Source organism: Myotis nattereri, assembly GCF_964212035.1.
Source record: "Myotis nattereri genome assembly, chromosome: 2".
Classification (NCBI taxonomy): Eukaryota; Metazoa; Chordata; class Mammalia; order Chiroptera; family Vespertilionidae; genus Myotis; species Myotis nattereri.
In genome coordinates this window covers 188,583,547-188,601,328 of record NC_138076.1, presented here as the reverse complement: position 1 = coordinate 188,601,328, position 17,782 = coordinate 188,583,547, and the positions used below count along the sequence as shown (strand labels likewise).

The following is a 17,782-nucleotide window of genomic DNA, read 5'->3' as shown; positions in this document are numbered from 1 at the left end:
CCACTGATCATTTTTTAGAATGTTTTTCTATTAAATTTCCCTTATCACCAATGTTCCACATTTGCAAAATGACTCATCAAGTTTAGAGATATGAAATGTAAGCAGAATGAATCTAGTTGGCCCTTATGGATATAATCTTGACCTCATTAACATCACCCTATCAGCAGCTAAACTAATGGGTCACATTAAAATAAGAAACAATGTAATAACTATCCGGGAAAGATGGATTTTAGACAATAAATGCATTCTACTCTGCTCCAAGGCTAAATAGTACACCTGGCTCCCTTTGGAATTCTCTAGGAAATAAGAGATTTGCTGCCAGAGCCGAGAATAAGAATTAGACACTAGCTTGTACTTCACTCAAGGTCACCTTCACTCTCCAGAGAGCCTGCACAACAGCTTGAGCCCCTCCTAATCCAATCTAAATTAAATGGTAGAGGTAGCTTTTCAGCTTTCCATTCTGCCTGTGGTCTGTGCACTGTACTTGATCCCTTTATAAAATTAGCTTGGATTCCCAACTCATATAGGAGAGGCATTGACGAAGAGGGAAGAGGAGGAAAGGGAGAGGGCCAAATAGTTCACTGCAACAGCAGCAATGGTAGAAAGCTTTTAGAGAGTACTGAAAAGCAAACCCTGCATCTATACCGTATTTTGTAAAAATAGCCTATATTACCCACATCCATAGATTCTCACATCAAATATCATAGACTCTGGTGGAAGGGGCTTGCCGGGGTGGGAATGACTGGGCGGGGTTGGGGGGATCAACTGGGGGAAAAGGAGACATATGTAAAACTTTAGACAATAAAGTAAAAAAATATATCATAGTCTCTGAAATTATTTTAACCAAAAGGGAAGCTGGTGTTATGGACCAGGGAAATTTTGAATAAGTTAATATTTAAAATGAGATTTAAAGAGATAGAAAATGGTAATCAGATGTTCTATAACTAATATCTACATGACTCTTTATATTATATAAAGTGTTGTTGTATATATTATCTTAAAGCTCATTTACTCTTGATAACATGAACAATGTATGCCTATTCCTCTCCTTTATGAGCGAGGCTATATTTGATATTTTGAACAATAAGAGACTGTATTAGTTTGTTTGCTAAGGCTGCCATAACACTTGGCCTATTTGGATTTGACACAATAGACATTGATCACAATTGATCATGGCACAGGTAGGATTTAACATGAGCAAAGTGGTGTTTTGAAATGATTTAAGCCATCATTGACAAATGAAGAAAAAGCCAACTAGAGGTGGGGAAAAGGAGTAAAGGATACTGTAATGACTGATATGTGTGATGACAAAGTCTGCAACATAATGAAAAGAATAGATAAAGGGAATAAATGACAACAATTATTAAAAGATATGCTGTCTGGCACAGAGCAGCAAGAGAGCCTCAATATAGTTATCTTAGATGATTGAATGAATGGCGGTACTCCTGAGAGAATCAGGAGTAGTTTGAAATTAGAATTGATTTGTGAGAAGGCGAGGACTTCAGGTTCCATTTTGATCATATGGAGTTTGAGGTAATAATGAGATATTTATTAAGTGCAGATTGGAAATACATGTGTAAAAAAGGCAGATCTGGAGATTAGTAAAGATTCAGGCAATGTTCATATCGGATAATTAAACTAATGTTATTTACCTATGAGAAAAATGTATAAAGAGATGTCCTAGGGATTCTAATCATTGTCCAATAGACACACTCTGAGGAGCAGTTCAGTGGTGTATAATTTTTCTAGAGAAATAACCCAGGCTCAGCCTAACAAGTAATTCATACCTACCCCCAGACAAACTCACACTTGCTTTCAAAGGTCCAAGTTCTACCCAAGTCAGAATCACTGGAGGATTTATTCTCTGACTCATAACCCTATTAGCAGTGTGGGAACTGGAAGTTGGTCTCTGTTTATCAACAATCTTCATCAGAAAGAAAGTGAGACAATACAGTGTCTGGAAGAGTAGGCAATTCATTGCAATTGAGAAAGGGCTCCTGACATCTATTGTAAATTATTCTTTTCCAAGACTAACTCATCTCTTTCCTCCTTCAACTCTTCTTCCTACCCTTGTCAAGCTGACTCTGGATAGGACAAAGACTTCTTTTTAGTTGGACACAAATTTAGGTTACCTGCAATAGATTATGTCAAGAATGATTCTGAAATACTTCTTGGGTTCTGGATAGGACCATGATGATGATATTCTACAAAGAAAGCCTAAACCTTCCCACACAAGAACATACACTTTTCAAAGGAGTGAAAGGCTTCCAGGGATTTTTCAAGCTCTTCTAAAACCTAAGAACTGGAGACCAACCTCGGAGAGTGGGGCTGATCATAAAAAGAAATCCAAGCAAACAGTGGGAGCAGTTGTCTGTCAGGGACACCCAGGTGGGCAGAGTATGCTGTTACGTAAACCCAACAGCAAGATATGATATGCCCAAGCAAGCAAGGTCAAGGCAATCTGACAGCAGGTCACAGGGACCCTGGTTTAAGAACTTGGGTTCAGACATAGCCCTTTGTATGCAGAATGTCATCAAAGGAAAGGCAATGCCCCAAGGACAGCGGCACAGGGAGGGGGGGTCAGCAGAGATTCAGGAATTGGGGAACAAGACAGCAGACCACTTCCTAGAACTGGGAACAGGCAGGGGTTGGTCTCAAGCCAACAAGTTCAGTGATTCCATTACTGAAAATGAGAATGTAGGGGCCTGGACAGCACAGCTTACATGACTAATGAATTAATTTATTGATCATGATTAAAAGAATAAGATAAAGAAATCAGTTCACCAACAGCTTATTAACTACCTAGTCCCTTTCCATTGGTATTTTTCTTTTTTAATTTTTTTCAATTACAGTTTAATTAATATTATTTTGTATTAGTTTCAGGTGTATAGCATAGTGGTTAAACAATCATATACTTGAAAATGTGTTCCCACTGTTATTTCCAGTTCCCATCTTGCACCATACATAGTTATTACAATATTATTGATTATATTTTTTATACTGTACTTTGCATTCCCATGACACTTTGTGACTACCAATCTGTATTTCTCAATCCCTTCACCTTTTTCACCCAGTCCCCTAGCCTCCCCTCCCCGCTGGCGATCATCAGTCTGTTCTCTGTAGCTGTGGGTCTGTTTCTGTTTCATAAATCTTTTTCTTTAACCAAGAAATCTTATCATCTAATTAGCTTTACCCTTTTTAATGTTGACTATCACTTCAAGAAATCATTCCTAACTAAATTATTTTAAATAGTCTCAAGAGAAAGGAAGGCAAGCTGTTGACTAACCACCAGACTGAATCTTTTCCTTAGTAGGGAACACACACATCACTTTCATTTTCTCAGCCTTATGAGTATAGGTGCTTGTTTCTCACCCATAAAGCTCTGGATGATCAGGGCCATGCTAATGCCAGTGTAGATGACATAAAAACTATTAATAGATGATGTCTGTAATAAACCTGAAGTAGGAAACAGAACTGTTCCAAAAAGAGAAGTATAAAATAGAAGAGGAAAAAAGGCAGTTAAGATTGACTGTCTTGGTGAAAGGAGATATTTCAAAAGAAATATAAAATCTTCATGGCGCTCTTAACTACCTATATTTGGATTTTTGTGTGTGGCTATTTTATCTTGCTGATCAGTGAAAGAAGAAAGAATATGTTACATTTAATAAAACATTTTTAAACTTTTTCTTTGCTCAGAACCAGCTCCTCCAAAATCACTCTTTGCAGTGAATAAAACCCAGACTTCGGTGACTCTGCTGTGGGTGGAAGAGGGGGTAGCTGATTTCTTTGAAGTCTTCTGTCAACAAGTTGGCTCTGGTCAGGAAACAAAACTGCAGGTACCGTACACGCTCGTCTTCCTTCTCTGAGTTACCTTTGATTAAGGCTAATTAGCTGAGCAAAATGAAAACCTTTGCTTTCTTAGACCGATAGAAAATGAAAACACTGCATTTATGGTTTTGTGTTTCAGTGAGAGAAATTAACAATATGCTCAGAACAAGCCCAAAGTAGGTTGTAGAACCAAGTTGCCAAATTGCCAAGTTTCTTTTCAACTTTGAACTTCTTTTTTGTCCCTAAACCTTAGCCCCTCTGGTTCAGACTGAAGGATTAAGAGGGTTTACTTTTCCTTTTGGATATTAAATCCATTGAGAGGATGAAGACACTGCCATGGAAAACATAATTTAATAAACATGAACTGATTCCAATTTTGCGAAGGTCACTGTATGGAACACAAATGGCAGAATTAATACCTGCCTTCAAAAAATTTTTTCATGCAGTTGTGGATAGTTCATTATTCTAGAAATAATGAAATTAAAACAAGTGCCACAAGAGAGATGCATATTACTAAGAAAAATGAAAAGAAGGGTCCATCTCTAGTTAGTAAGGAAGGAAGATAATTTTGTTTGGGAAAATGTAGGATGGGTGAGGTGATTGTTAAAGCTTTAGAATCGCAGACAGCAAATATGATGAGCACTGAGTTGTCTGACAGCTCAAAAATATTTCACAGTCAGACATGGAAGGAAAATGGAAAGTGTGAGGAATATCATGAAATACAGTGAATAATTGATGCTTTTAAAATAATGAAATTCTTGAGATTGAAAAAAAAGATTTCTGGGAGTATAAATCTTTTTAATACTCAACCGAGTGTTAAGATAATTTGCTTTATTCCTTTTCCCTTTTGATATTGACTTCTACTAACTATCTCTTTTTTATCTCTACTGGACAGCCAAATCTTTTTTTTTCCATTCTAAGAATCCTTTTTGAAAACCACTGCTCTGCCAGGAGTGGGTTGTTTTTTTTTCTCTAGAACTGCAGTGATATTTTCTTTACGAAAACAAGGGGTAGGCTGCTACTTCCTATAACTGAGTCTTGTTAGCAAGTCTTTTCTTAGAAGCACTCTTATAGGATAGTGAGAGATGGGAGTGGGAAATAGTCTGATGCCTTTCATCTCTTTAGGCAGTAGTTTTCAGGTCCTTGTTTTACTGGCTCATCTTTTTATTTTGTGCGGTAATACTTGTCACTAGTCTGACTATTGGCTCACCAAATTAACAACTTATTCTGCATAGAATAAGTTAATATTAAATATTTTTTTATTTAATATTAAATATTTTTGAGAATGCAAAGTCACTATGCCTTTGGTGGATGCTACTTAAAAGCTGAGAATGCAGACAAAGGGAAGGGGGAGGGTGTCCTTAATATACAAAGAACTACCACAAGTAAAAAAGATAAAGACCAATAACTCAAAACAAAGATTTCACAGAAAATAAACACAAAAGTCTCTTAAACATATGAAAAGATGGTCAACCTTCTCTCATGGAGAAAGAAATGCAAAATAAAATTACAGTGAGGTATAGTTTCCACTAATAAGATTGGAAAAGCTCAAAGTTTGCCAGTATGCTATGTTAGAAGTAGTTAGGGAAACAGGCATTGTCAGACATTGACAGTAGGTAGATAACTTGGAAATGTCTATGGAGGACACTTTCAAAATTAAAAATACACAACTTTTGACCCAGCAATCTAATTGCTATGAATATGAAAATATATATACATACATACATGTGTATTTGCGAACATATACTTATGTTCCCATAATTGTGAAGTTATGTTCCCTGTAGCATTGTTTATAACTTATTTTTCACTGCTATCCTTTCTCGTCTTTTAAATTTTTTACTCTGTCCCTCCATTACCAACTCAACTATGAAAAACTTAAAAATCAAAATAAATGAAGGTTACATAACATTTATTTAATTTTCTGCATCTCCAGGAACCGATTTCTGTTTCTTCTCATGTTGTGACCATCTCCAGCCTTCTTCCTGCCACTGCCTACAACTGTAGTGTCACCAGCTTTAGCCACGACAGCCCCAGTGTCCCCACATTTATAGCCGTCTCAACAATGGGTAACTACATGCAATAGGGGGATCTGGTGTCTTTAAAAGTTATATCTTTCCAAAATTTTTGTATGTCATATATATATATATATATATATATATATATATATATATATATATATATATATATCCTTTTCATGGAACCCATGCTTGTTCTATTGAAAAATTCCAAGCTTTGAGATCAGGGAGTGCTTAATTTCGATCCCTATGTGATTTAGGGAAAGATATTTCCTATATCTGAACCTTTGTTTATTCATCCGTCAAGCTAGAATAATAATATGTACCTTGTTGAGCTGTTTTGAGGCTTAGAAATAAAGGACATAAAATCCTGGCACATGCTGTCTAAATGCTAGTTGGTATCAATGTCACCATCCTCTTCAGTGGTAGCCACAGTACCCTAACCAACTCTGGTTCATCTAGTTCAGCTTTGGCCATTAGCTGTCAAATCATGGCAAGACTCAATTTCTGGGCCAGAGCAGAAAAGTTTCCAATCAAGCAGAAACTATGAGTGGGGAAATTTAAAAATAATGAAAGGTCTAAAATAATGCTGTTTCCTTATTCTTTTTCTGAGTTATACGTTTTATTCCCCTCTTTGTTGGAGTCTGATTCTACAATCTGAGATCTCCCATGAAACTGCCTGTAATAAAACCATTCTTCTTATCACATTACCCTTTACTGGATCCATTTTCATTTCTGTGACATTTATCATATATTTAGCCACTGTATCCAATGATGAATAATGTAGGCTTTTTTGGTTTGTTTGCTTTGGATTTTTAAATTCTTCTTTTTTCAGAAGAGAGGAAAAAAATAGACCTAATAAGTATATCATATCAATAGTATCTCACTTTAATATCCTTTTACACTCTTCTAAATGTAACTTATTGTTCATTACTCCTTGTCATCTCTACAACAAGCCAGAAGCAGTTGATATTATTAAACTTATTTGTTAGTGAGGATAATGCGGTCCAGAGAGACAGATAAAACAGCCTCCCCAAATGGCAATTAGTAGTCAAGTGAACTTGAACCAGCTCTTCTGACCATGAGTCTACTGTTCTTTCTGCTCAAGTACTCTGCCCATGAACTGGAGCCACATTGTCCCAAATGGGAAGTGGCAACACCCAGACACTTAGAGATTGTATATGCCAGCCAGTTTCTTGATGTTATGATCACTACAGAGGATGGTAACATTCTTGTCTTCTCCTCTGGCCCACTGTTAGTAGTTTTATAAAACATTTGGTATAAATTCCCACCTTTAATACCTTGCTCTTCCATGAAGTGTGATGAGCTAGGCAATGTGTAGTGCCATTATAGACCGATCATCACATAAAGTATATGAAAGGGACACAACCTCTGTTCTCAGGGGCCCTACAACTTATGAAAAGGTTTAATCTCTTGAGTTGTACAGATGGAAAACCTCTCAACATATGGTTACAGATCATCAGAATGCCTGCTCCTAGCGATGTGTTAAGTGCTGTAACAGACGGCAGCTCGCTAATGCCTTTTTCATATACGTTATTAGTTGTGAGTGAAGTAGACAGTGGTGCTTTCTGACTTTAAAGACGTGGGTGTAAAATAGGAGTTTGCAAGCTTCTGAAAAAGTTAAAGAATGAAAATATATGATAATGACTTCCAATGAATTTAAACTATATCACAGGAATTACAGTTTATCATTTCCCTTTATAGAACATCCAGAATGTAGGCCTTAAATACTTTTGATCAATCCACTAACTTGTAGTTGACCAGGAAGAGGTTATTGTCAGCTTGGAGAAATATCATTGTTGCTGCTGTTGTTGTCACAAGTCCATAGCTCTCAAAATCAGATGGAAAACCATGAGTGGGTTCGGTTGGTGTCCATGTAACAGAAGCTGTAACTAAAATGTATGGTGTATCTGTTTAGTTACAGTGATGAATCCCAATGTGGTAGTCATCTCAGTGCTGGCCATTCTTAGCACCCTGCTCATTGGATTGCTGCTGGTCACCCTGATCATTCTCAGGAGAAAGCATCTGCAGATGGCTAGGTAAGTTAAGTTTGGTTAATCTTTTACCCATAGCCTTTACATTAATTTATTTATTATACATGTATGCTTTTATAGCAGTAAGTTGTCTACTTCTATTCCATGTTTTCTTCTTTAAATTTATCTTTATTATTGAAATTATTACCGATGTCCTCCTTTTTCCCCCTATTGACTCCCTTCACTGCTGTCCCCTCCCCAGCCTTTATCATACTATTGTCATGATTTCTAAGAAGACTTTTAATATTATTTTAGAAAACATTACCATTGGAAAGGTAAAGCCAAACATTGTTGGTTTACACAAAATCGGACCTCTTATCTATGGATCTTGTCATTTTAAGTGGCCCATACATTACATTTGGATAATTTCAAAGTTGTTTGGAGTAAAAGAAAAATCTATAACTACTCAGAATGATTGATAAAATAAGTTAATATATGTGGAGACCACAAGAAAGAAAAAATCCCCTTCCTCATTAGTTCTGTTGAAGCTGTCTTATGATAAATTATTTGTAGAGTTTGTGATTAGGTTCATTAAAAGTCCCCCATCATTTTGGTTCATATCATTCAGAGTTGCAGGCAGTTTCATTTCTCTTGCAGTTAGAAAAGCCTTTTGATTTATGATTTTGATTCTTCCCTATTCCTTTGACCACTGATGCATTTCTTATCAGAGCACATTGTCAAGAACAATGTGGTCTGTACATTATCAAAACAATTATAAGTTCTCTTAAAATACACACACACACACACACACACACACACAACCAGTTACCTAGTTAAGTACTAGCAGGTTTGGGGGTTTGGGAAATTTTATTCAAATTCATATTTGCCCAATGTTAGTTGGCTGACTTGTCATCAATCAACATTCTTCTTTCTCAGAGTTCTATCATTCACCTATTCTTAAATAAATGTATGGCATAGTCAAAGAAAAATCAGATATCCAAGCATCCAAGCTGTCCATGAGGAACTTAGAGCCTAGCTGGAGACTTGTAGATAAATAAATAGATTGAAAGGTATGAGCTGACTTGTATTAGGAAGGATATAAAAATGGAATAGCATGAAAGTAAAGAAAGGAGATCAGTCAAGAATATAAAAATCAAGCTTCTTAATGTTGGCATTAGAACAAATCTTAGAAGGATAGTGAGGGTAGTGGCACAGCACTGTGGCTAGAACATGAAGTTCTGAAATCATACTCCTTAGGGTAAATCTTGATTTACAACCTATGTGTCCCTGAGGAGCCCATGGAAACTTTATCCATTCATTTAACAAGTATCATTGGACACCTGTTTTGTGTCCGACTCCTCCGGGTGCTTGGAATATGACAGTATACAAAACAGGCAGCTTATCTTCTAGTGAAAAAGATAGACAATAAATACTAAAGGTAAAAGTTAAAATATTAGGTTGTATATTAACGGACAGTAACAGAAAAATAATAAAGCAGAGTAAGAGAGATTGGCAGTACCTGTTTGGGGAATATGAGGACAGGAGCTCTGGGAGGGAGGTAGATCTTACTGGAAGGGTGACATGTACGAAAAGACTTGAACATGAGAGAGTTAATCATGTGGTATCTGGGGGAAGTGTGCACCCAAGAGAGGAGGCAGGAGCACGACTAGCAGGTTCAAAGACTAGCTGGATGTCAAGAGTAGCTAAAGCAGCGGAAATGCATGGAGGAGCAGCAGGAGGTGATGTCAGATCATATAGGGTTTCATAAGCAGTTGTAAAGACTTTGGCCTTTACCCTGAGTAAATGGGCAGCCATTCCAGAGTTTAAGCAGCGATTAAAAATACCTGACTTACATTTTAACATTTTCATTGTGACTTTTATGTAGAACAGGCTTTAATAAGGCAAGGACAAAAGCAGGCCTGAGAACTGAGGCAGCCATGACCATAATCCAGGCAAGAGCGAGACGGTAGTAGTTCAACCCATAGGAGTAGCAATGGTGGGTAGGGGAAAATGATCAGATTCCAGATATATTTTGAAAAGAGAGGCAATAGGACACATTTGTAATACCTTAACTAATAATAAAAACATTAAAAAGAAGAAGAAAAAAAGAAAAGAGAGGCAATAGGATTTTCTAACAAATTACATGTTGGATGAATATGAAAGGAGTCAAGCATAACTCCCAGGTTTTGGGCCCTACCAACCAAAAAGATGGAATTGTCATAAACTGAGATAAGATTTAACATGAAAGCGTTTTGGAGGGGGGACATCAAGACTTTAGCTTGGGAAACGTTACACTGGAGATGACTGCAAGTGCAGGTGTGGAGTAGGAGCATAAAAGTCTGGTGTTCAAAAGAGAAGTCTGGATTGAAGATATAAATTTGGGAGTTGTTAGTATATACATGGTGTTAAAGCTGTAGAGGGGATGAAATCCAGGAAATGGAAATTAGAAAAGAAATCTCTGGATTAAGCACCAGAATAATCTAGTATTAAGATTTTCATGGAGAAAAAAAAGGGTAGCAGCAAGAGCGACTGACACGAGACATCCAGTGGAATGAAAGGAAAACTAAAAGTGAGGAGGCCAAGGCATATCAAGAAGAGGATATCTGCCTGGCTGGTGTGGTTCAGTGGTTGAGCATTGACCTATGAACCAGGAGGTCACAGGCTTGATCCCCAGTAGGGGGTGTGTAGGTGGCCTCTGATCAATGATTCTCTCTTGTCATTGATGTTTCTATCTCTCTCTCTCCCTTCCCTTCCTCTCTGAAATAAATAAAATTGCATTTTTAAATAAAGAAGGGGACAAGAACCCCTACATTAGTGGATAGTGAGGAGCAATAATGCAGTAATAGCACAGCATAATACTCAAATCATAGGGAGTGTGCAACAAATGCTAGCTCGTAATAGCAATAGCGGAGGGGACAGTAATGTGGTAATGGGGGTAGTGGTATTAATGAGGGTGTTATTGCAGGAGCATCCTCAATGCTGCAAACAGCAAAAAAAATTTAGGACAAGTGTTTCTACTTCTGCCAGCTGGTTATTAGGACAGAGGTTCTTAACATTTTTTGTGCCATGATCTGCTGGAAGTTTGAGGATGCTGTGGCTCTCTTCCAAGAATAATGCTTTCTTTTTAAGTGCATAAAATAAAATACATAGGATTGAAAAAGAAACTAATTATGTTAAAATATGGTCATCAAAGTATGTAAAAGAACAAATGTGTTGTGTGCTTCTTTATTAATGCATTAGGTAACAATATTTAGTAAGTGTACAGTAGTTCTCATATTTCACCACAGTGATAAAGACAGTATTTCAATACCTGCAGAAAAGCCATTGTAGAAAAATATTGGCAATTTCTGTTATTAGCAAATCTCACAAGTACTGATGATATTATTGTGACTTGTTACTTACTCTAATAATTGAAGAAACTACTAAATATATCTTCATAGAGCCCTAAATTCCATCCTTAGAACCCAGTTTAAGAACCCCTGAATTTGAGGGCAAAAAAAATTTCTTCTAAGTTAAATGTAAATAAATTCCTATATATTATAGGAAATGGACAAAGGAAAGTCAATTGATGTGTAATTTAAAAAACAATCCTATTTAATAATAGAGAAACATGGTAATTAACCATAACTTCACTACCCTTCCCATTGGCTAATCAGGGCGATATGCAAATTAACTGCCAACCAAGATGGCGGCCAGCAGCCAGGCAGCTGAAGCGAACAGGAGGCTTGCCTACTCCAGTGATGGAGGAAGCCAAGTTTTCCCGCCTGCTGCTGCCGGCCTCTGAGCTTGCACTCGAAGAAACAGTGTTACAATTATAGAAGCTAAACAATCCCCAGAAACCTGCTTTCAGCCATCAGAGCTGGAGCGAGCAGGACCGCAACAGTGTTACAATTATAGAACCCAAACAAACCCAGATACCTGCTTTCAGCAGCTGAGGTCTCAGAGCTGGAGCCGAGCCTCAGAGCTAAAGCCGGCTCTCAGCTCCAGTGACAGCCATCGAAGGTAAATAAATCCCAGAATAAAAAGAAAAAAAGGAGAGGTTGGGAGCTTCAGTCGCCTGCCAGCCTGAAAACGGCCCTCAGCCCCTCACCCAGACTGGTCAGGCACCCCAGTGGGGACCCCCACCCTGAATGGGGTGTGACCAGCTGCAAACAGCTATCATCCCCTCATCCAGGCTGGCCAGGCACCCCAGTAGGGACCCCTACCCTGAAGGGGGTGTGACCAGCTGACAACAGCCATCATCCCCTCATCCAGGCTGGCCAGGCACCCAAGTGGGACCCCCACCATGATCCAGGACACCCTTCATGGCAAACCAGCCGGCCCCCACCCGTGCACCAGGCCTCTATCCTATATAGTAAAAGGGTAATATGCAAAGTGACCCTTACAGCAGAAAGACTGGGAATGACTGGTCACTATGACACACACTGACCACCAGGGGGCAGACTCTCAATGCAGGACCTGCTCTCTGGTGGTCAGGTCGCTCTCACATGGGAGGAGCTCTGCTCAGCCACAAGCCAGGCTGATGGCTGCCAGTACAGCAGTGGTGGTGGGAGCCTCTCCTGCCTCCTCAGCAGCACTAAGGATGTCCAACTGCAGTTTAGGCCTGCTCCCCCCTGGCTAGTGGACATCCCCCAAGGGCTGCCGGGCTGCCAGAGGGATGTCTGATTTCCATCTTAGGCCTAATCCCCCGGGGAGCGGGCCTAAGCCAGCAGGTGGTCATCCCCTGAGGGGTCACAGACTGCGAGAGGACACAGGCCAGGCTGAGGGACACTCCTCCCCCCGAGTGCACAAATTTTTGTGCACTGGGCCTCTAGTATGATATAATATAGTTGTGTATTTTTCAAAAGAAGAAAACTTTTCTTAGAACATCTGATAAGAACAGTAAAATAGCTGAATTAGCATATTGTGCCAGTAATGTCAAAATTTCTGCTTCAATTCTGAATAAGTCCACCAATTTCATGGAGAGGGAAAATGAGATGCATGAACCCCAGTGAGCTACATTATTGATGCATGATATTAAGCAAAAGATGGAGAAGGCATGAGAATATGTTTCCCCTTTTACTCCAATTCTAGAAAAAAGGTTAACAGTATGTTCTACTGACAGACTAATGAGCAACATTCTGGATAAGAGGCTCTGCACAGGAAATCTGTTTTAATATGTATCTTTCTTTTACTCTCATCTCAAGTGATGAATACAATGGGGATCACAGCATGAGGGGAAAATTTTGGTGGAAGGAAACAATACACCTTGATCTACCATCATTATAGAGAGGGAATCAGTATGCTATAAAAAACAAAACCCTGTGAAGAATATTTGCTAAAAACAAAAACAAACAAACAAACAGAAAGAAACCTTCATTTTATCTAGAACAGTTGCTATAACTTACTTTGTAAAAAATATTAAATCACAAATAGTTCAAAGATTTATTTAGGATCCTGAGTGTCCTTTGGAAAGGATTGTGAACTGAAACCTTTTGGCCTCAGCTTGCTGTGGGGATGTGTGACCTTGTGAAAAATTGTTTTGTTTTGCTTTATCTTTCTATTTCACATTTCATGCAAAGAGAAACCCATAGAACTCATTATAGCTTTATAAAATGTAACATTATGATGATGAGCCATAAAGACTCATATGTCGTGGTAAAAGAGTGCTCCGTCAAGCAGTCACTTTGATCTTGTGATTCCTTTCATACAGGGAGTGTGGAGCGGGAACTTTTGTCAATTTTGCATCCTTGGAGAGGGATGGAAAGCTTCCATACAACTGGTGCGTATTCTTTCAGAACAAGCCTCCAGACCGCTTAGCTACGCTGTTTGTGCTCCAAACTGTGTTTTACTATCTTCAGGGGATAAATGTTTTTTGTCTGTTTATCCTTTTTCATAATTTTTCTGACAGTGGACTTTCAAAGGTTAGATCTGCACAAAGTATATTGGTATAAATTAGTTTAATACAATTACGAAGTAGCAAACGTGTCATAGTCTGCTCTGTATTTACTATATTAAACAAAGGACTAAATCATCAGATAAGCAAGTAGCCCATTACTGTGCCCAAGAAGGGCTTACACTGAACAAGTGGGGGCTGGCGGCATGACAAGAAACCCCACTGAAGCTTGTGGCACAGACAGCATCTCTACTTACACTCACCTCTCAGTGCCTGGGGACATGAGCCACCACCTCTGTTCAAACATTAAGGAGAAGTATACAGCCCAGGGCCCTCTACTCCCACTTAAGGGTAAATAAATATCAAAGCCAAGAAGGTTCCATGAGAAAACATGGCATCATTTTTCTTTATTCTTCAGTATTTAGGACCTGGAGGGAGGAGGTATTTTGAGAATTAAGGAAGCACTTGCAGGGGATTCAATTGGTTGACATTGTACTTAACAATGATACGTGAGAATTAACGATACATGGCAATCAATACCCAAGGAAACGGCTAATTAAGTAACCATTTACTATAGCCAGCGCTGCTTACATGAGCTAGTTTGGCTTTTGTGCAAACAACCATACAGACATTTCATATTAATTCTTGGTAAGTGATCTTTGTTCTGCTTTTACTAATCCCCCCAAATGATTAATCTGAAAGAAATCAATATGTGATACTGGAAATTTTACTCTACAGAATCAATGAGGGAGGGAGGGTTCTATTTAAAATATAAACTCTACCTCCCTGAGTGGGCACCTATCTACTTGAGGCCCACTCTGGTTGAAAGTCTAGTTGGAATAGGATGCTTTTGTGTTATTTTTAAATTTTAGCCCGAATGGAATTTTGCTATTCGAATATGACTAATCCAATAGTGAAGAGAGAGAAATTCATAAACCCTTGATGGTGAAAAATTAGGAGACATTTTGTTCAAATATATTACCACATTTTGCAAGATGACACTTGTTTGCCGCCTGGCCCATCCTTAAAAATAGTCCGGTCACAGAGCGGTGGTGAGCGGCTCAAGTAGGAAATGATTCATTTGTACACGTGACCCAGGAGAGCTGTGTATTGACTGCACAACCAGTCACAGCTTCTAAAATATGGGAGACCCGTTACGGGAGAACTGAGGCAAAAGAGACTTCACTTCAGGACTTTTCTATAAAATCAAGAAAATTCTCAACTCTTGGCAAAGACAGGTTTTCCAGGCCCAGCATTTTCAGGCTGAGAATAGCTATCTCAGTGCAGATTTGTAAAAATTAAAGTGACAAGGCGACAGCATTGCCCCCTAATTCTCAGAATAGCTATCGATGCAACCATATGATATTTTTAAATCTGCATTAATGAATGTTCTATGTTACAACTGGTTGGAATATTTGAAATTGGTTTCAAACCATGCATTTTAGACCAACAGTCTGAAAAAGAATTAAAGTGAAACTCAGTAGTTTTGCTCCCACTCTGCTGAGTACTGGTTAAGCTCACAGACTGGGCTACTGTTCCTGAATGAATGGCACCTGAGTATCATGCCCCACCTCCGTGCTAAGGGTTACTTTTTAGAAACGGTGTATAAGTTAAAATAAAATTAACGTAGAAAGTCACAGTAATGCACTAAAAATGCTGCTTGACAGGAAAGTGTCCCGAAAGCGTTGAGTCTTCACCAGGACCGGTACATGTAAACTCACCATTTATATTCCCTCCCACAGCTGCCAAATGATGTTTTACAGGTTCCTTAAAATAGACTTAGTTATGCACTGCAAGGGTAATACCCAAGAGGAAGACTTGAGATAACTAATGAGGCATTTAAGCGCTTCATTTCACTGAATGCGAAATGTAATCACCTAATAGCAGACTAATTAACACAAAATACATTAGAAAAGAAATCTGATTACAATAAGAGGCTGTGTGTGAATGAAACTGATTTTGACAATATTATAGCACTTCAGCCCTCAGGTTTAAATTTCACAGAACGGAATGATATTTCATTATAATTAAGGTGCTCATTTTACTTGATTCCAGTGAATAATGTACTGATGTCTGTTCACAATTTATCTTACTAACTCTTGCCACTTCTTCACCTTTACATCTGTTATCTATTAATGCTCACAGGCGTAGGAGTATATTTGCTTTCCTAACCCTGCTACCTTCATGTCTTTGGACTGATTATCTTTTGGCATTTTATATTAATCCTTGGTAAGTGATTTTTATTTTATTTTTACTATTTACCTAACACAGCCTTTAAAAGTTAGCTTTTGGGGAATAAACAAAACAGAAAAATTATTTTATGTGTTGGAAGCATCTAAAATTATTCATCAGTGAAATGAATTAAAACAGTGAATGGTACCGAGATGCTAACAAAAACGTTTCCCGATTACATTTTCTTCTTGCGATGTTCTGGCACGCTTTCCTCCCACGCACTACCCGTTGTTTGTTTCTTCCCGAGTCAATCCAATGGCCTCGCATCTTGATAAATGATGCTTTCCATTTTCCCTCCCATCTCCATCCATTGCAGAGCTCCATATTCCCAAGAAGGAAGAAATGCATTGAGGTAGAGAAACCCAGAGCACTACCCCCTCATTTGGCGCCTCCACGTGGTTTTTTTGTATAAGAATGCTAACCTAATGAATATGGGGTAAATGACCATGTTCAAGCCTCTTTGTATAACTGTCTTATTTATTTATTTATTATTATTTTAATATTTCTTTTATTGATTTCAGAGAGGAAGGGACAGGGAGAGAGAGTGAAACATCAATGATGAGAGAGAATCATTGATTGGCTGCCTCCTGTATGCCCCCCACTGGGGATCAAACCCGCAACCCAGGCATGTGCCCTTGGCTGGAATTGAACCCAGGACCCTTCAGTCCACAGGCTGACACTCTATCCACTGAGCCAAACCATCTAGGGCTTTCTTATTTCATTGTCATTACTCTGCAGAGGGTATTGTCACCCCATTTTAGAGATATGGAAATATAGGTAGAAGAAGATTAACTAAGCACTTGATGAGCTACTGTTCTTGAATGACTGGCACCTGAGTGTCATGCCATACCTCCATGTAAACTGTTACTTTTTTAGAAATGGCATATAAGTTAAGATAAAAGGCCGCAGAAAGTCACAGTAGTGCCCTAGAATGCGGCTTTATACGAATGTGTCCCTTGCTTAATTCTTTGATTTTTCTCATTTTCCACCATTCATTTTAAGCTTATATCAGGCGGGCCTATGCTTATTTGCATGTCTTTTTATATATATGACTTTTTATTGATTTTAGAGAGAAAGAGACATTGATTTGCTGTTCCACTGATTGATGCATTCGTTGGTTGATTCTTGTGTGCCCTGACCAGTGATTGAACTCCCAATCTTGGTGTATCTGGACGATGCTCTAACCATCTGAGCCAGGGCTTGCATGTCTTTTTTAATAGGTCCCTCTGGTGAACACAAGATCAAATTTCAGCAACCCTTCAAGGTCCACTATTTACAGTACTAATCAAATAACATGAGACCCAAGTTAGGGGTAAATACCCTTCAGTAGTTTGTAGAAAAACAATCCTGAAATAGGAAATGGTTCTCTCCAGGCAAGAACAGAAGGCAAAATATAGAGCCCCATGCTTTCTGTCACTTTCAGTAAACTGCACACACACAGATCAATCAATAAAAATATATTGATCATAATCTATGCTTTCAGCCTGAGGCTTGTGCCATGCCAAATATCGAAGTAAAATCCATGGTCCCTTCTCCTAGCTTAGCTCAGTACTCAGAAAGCTGCCCGAATTCCCTGCTGTTTGCTCCTTTTCATCTAATAACTCACCCCCCTCCTAACACACTGCCCAGCTTCTTCTCTAAACTATCCACTTCACGAGAAGATATGATCCTATTGGTTTTCTAAAATCCTCCTGATGTCTCTAGTGGTTCGTGTGGAAATCAATTCTCTTTCTCATAGTGTCACTGGAATCTTTTCCCAGGATGCTCACAGATTCGGGGCTGAACCCCTGTGATCAGTTGGCTTAGTTAAGGATTGTATTCTGCCACGATTTCTGACT

General features: G+C 38.6%; 1 protein-coding gene across 1 annotated transcript in view; it reads left to right on the top strand.

Moving 5' to 3' along the window:
• PTPRO (protein tyrosine phosphatase receptor type O) overlaps positions 1 to 17,782 on the top strand; it is a gene marked incomplete at its 5' end in the record, with an annotated part of 137,618 nt that overhangs the window by 86,815 nt on the left and 33,021 nt on the right. Inside the window, 5 exons of the mRNA XM_081084012.1 lie at positions 3,697 to 3,836; positions 5,762 to 5,894; positions 7,783 to 7,903; positions 13,530 to 13,598; positions 15,858 to 15,941. Coding sequence (XP_080940138.1) covers positions 3,697 to 3,836; positions 5,762 to 5,894; positions 7,783 to 7,903; positions 13,530 to 13,598; positions 15,858 to 15,941 — 547 coding nt within the window. The remainder of the gene's footprint in view (positions 1 to 3,696; positions 3,837 to 5,761; positions 5,895 to 7,782; positions 7,904 to 13,529; positions 13,599 to 15,857; positions 15,942 to 17,782) is intronic.